At 42.3% G+C, this 2,919-nt stretch overlaps 1 protein-coding gene across 8 annotated transcripts in view; it reads right to left on the bottom strand.

The window, feature by feature from the left end:
• LOC104868217 (ATP-dependent translocase ABCB1) overlaps positions 1-2,919 on the bottom strand; it is a 301,331-nt gene that overhangs the window by 160,771 nt on the left and 137,641 nt on the right. For all 8 annotated transcript variants that reach the window (XM_010632884.3, XM_010632883.3, XM_010632890.3 and 5 more), the window contains 5 exons: positions 2,091-2,204; positions 1,830-1,940; positions 1,320-1,445; positions 1,015-1,218; positions 537-707 (listed from right to left, as the gene is read on the bottom strand). In XM_010632884.3, coding sequence (XP_010631186.1) covers positions 537-707; positions 1,015-1,218; positions 1,320-1,445; positions 1,830-1,940; positions 2,091-2,204 — 726 coding nt within the window. The remainder of the gene's footprint in view (positions 1-536; positions 708-1,014; positions 1,219-1,319; positions 1,446-1,829; positions 1,941-2,090; positions 2,205-2,919) is intronic.

The following is a 2,919-nucleotide window of genomic DNA, read 5'->3' as shown; positions in this document are numbered from 1 at the left end:
TTTTTTTTTTTTTTGGTAACAGACATTGAACTCGGGACCTACACTTGTGAGGCAGGCAGAGGAACCACTGAGCTAAATCAACAACTATTCTGCTGTATCTTGATGACACAAAATTTCTTCTTTTCCAGTGTCTAAACATGACACTTACATTCTATAAATTAAAAGTGAATTTCCAGATTGTATTTTCTTCTTCTAGACAGTACTATAAATTTTCAAATTGTAAAATGGTTATCTTTATAGCAAAGCTGTCAAGATCACAATGAAAATCAATTTTTTTTTGAGTCTACATTTCTCATTGTTTAATTTAAAAGATTTACAAATGTTTTTAGATGAAAGCATTGTGATATAAAAGAGAGATCAGAGAAACATACAGAAAGTTAACAAGCAAGCAAACAGGAAAAGCCTTGGAGGTCTGGTCTTTTTGATAGGTAAGGGAATCCGCTAGGAAAAAAATCAGAAATAAATCAAACTGAGTAAAATTAACAAGAGAATGCTATTATCCTTAAGAACAGCTGGTGCGACCCGGGCTCACAGACCTTATCCAGGGCCACCTGAACCACTGCTTCACTCTCTGTGTCCAAGGCCGACGTGGCCTCGTCCAGCAGCAGGATCTTGGGGTTGCGCACCAGGGCGCGGGCTATGGCGATTCTCTGCTTCTGTCCACCACTCAGCTGGGCCCCTCTCTCTCCAACCATGGTGTCAAATTTCTACAACAGAAAAAGCACCAAAGGCCTGAGCAAGAGCACAGGTTATTTCACATTCACATTTTAAAGTGACATGTAATCCCATAAACCACGCAATCAACAGAGGTGCTACAATCCCAGGCTTTCAAATCAGCAACACATAGCCCCACCTTCAAAAACTGTATCTACTGCTAACTGCCCTTGCTACACACAGGCTAAGCTTGGTTTCCATCCTTAGGCTACTCCTCCAATGTGTAGTCGCTTCCTAACTCTAGGTGGATTCTGCTGGACCAGAGCTCTGTGCTTTGCACCTCTTGAATGAACCACTCACATGGGGCAGTTTCATGATGAAGTCATAGGCGTTGGCTTCCTTGACAGCTTTCTGAATCTCATCCATGGTGACGTTTTCTCGACCATAGCGGATGTTTTCAGCTATTGTGGTGGCAAACAGCACCGGTTCCTGACTCACCACACCGATCATTTCCCGCAGATACCTCACATTTATGGTCCTGATGTCCTGTCCATCAATAGTGACCTGAAAGCAAAAACGAGTCAGATGTCCACACATTTGCAGTGGAGACCACAGCAGGAGAAGGATCTGCAGCGGCGACTGCTGAGGGCCCACGTCCCGCTCACCGTGCCCTCGCTGGGGTCATAGAGCCTCTGCAGCAGCTGCACCGTCGTGCTCTTCCCACAGCCGCTGTTTCCAACCAGGGCCACTCTCTGCCCACTCTGCACCTTCAGGCTGAGGCCCTTCAAGATCTACCGAGGCAAGGGAGAGGCAGACTTCGCCACAGGTCACACAGAGAGAGGCCTCGTGAATTAGCAGCTCTATTCAATACCAGGCTACAGCACACATGCATTTTTCCTTTTTCACAGCTCTTAGAGACAGAAACTTTTCATCCAACATATTGTCCAGTCACTCACCCACTCTGCACCTTCAGGCTGAGGCCCTTCAAGATCTACCGAGGCAAGGGAGAGGCAGACTTCGCCACAGGTCACACAGAGAGAGGCCTCGTGAATTAGCAGCTCTATTCAATACCAGGCTACAGCACACATGCATTTTTCCTTTTTCACAGCTCTTAGAGACAGAAACTTTTCATCCAACATATTGTCCAGTCACTCATTAATCAGTTACCGTCATACCTTGACCTCTTTTCGGGACGGGTAACTGAAGTGGATATTGCTGAATTCCACGTTGCCCTTAATATTGTCCGGTTTGTGGCCGCTGGTTGAGAAGCTGTCAATGCACGGCTCCTACACAGAATCAACGTTCAGAAGATCAGTAAGTGAATGAGTTGCAGTAACTTCCTCTCAGTGATATTTCGGGGGAAACCAGAAAAAATGGTAACGAAATAAATGCTTAAGAGAAAATCTGCTCTTGGTGACAAGGCATCCGTGACTTACATTGTCAATTATCTTGAAGATTTCGTAAGCCGCTCCTCTTGCATTGGCAAATGCTTCAATATTCGGAGATGCCTGTCCAATACTTAAAGTCCCCATCAATACAGAAAAGAAGACCTGAGGAATGTGAAGGAAGACCATCAAGTTCCTTAGTTTTTACTGTATGTTTTCCAAACTTCTTTCTTCCATCGTAACTAAGTCCGTTTAAAACTGCAAGGCAGCCAGGAATTTGGCTCAGTGGTTCTGCTGTCTGCCTTGTAAGTATAAGGGCCAGAGTTCAATCCCAGGTACCAAAAAAAAAGAGTGACTAAAACTGCAAGGCAAGTTAAGAATTCTGAATAGTAAAAATATTTTAAGAGTTTTTAACAAAGAGAGTTCAATTTAAATGTGCCACTTCAAAATCATTAAGTAAAGTGATACATGTTGATTTGGTTCATTTAATCACTCTACATATATATATACATACATACATACATACATATAATTACATTATACTCCACAGGAGCAATACACTTATAATTTATCAACTGGAATAGAAATTTTTAAAATGTAAAAAATTTTGATGTTTACATTCTTTTATTTAGTATATTAAGAAAGCTCTATTGGTCTTACTTGCTCAGTGAAACAATGATGTAAATTAGTGATCATAGTATCATAACAGAACATTTTTGTATTTCTTCAATGGATTAGAATTTGTATTTAGATCACTGGGAAGGCTAAATGGAACTAAACACTTTTTTCTGCTTCTATAAGAAGTTGAGTTGAGGGCTGGGGATTTAGATCAGCAGTTCGTTGGCCTGCCTTGCAAGCGCAAGGACCCGAGCTCAACCCC

This window comes from Fukomys damarensis, unplaced genomic scaffold (assembly GCF_012274545.1).
Source record: "Fukomys damarensis isolate Sample0158 unplaced genomic scaffold, DMR_v1.0_HiC HiC_scaffold_4, whole genome shotgun sequence".
NCBI lineage: Eukaryota > Metazoa > Chordata > Mammalia > Rodentia > Bathyergidae > Fukomys > Fukomys damarensis.
This window is presented reverse-complemented; position numbering and strand designations above follow the sequence as displayed.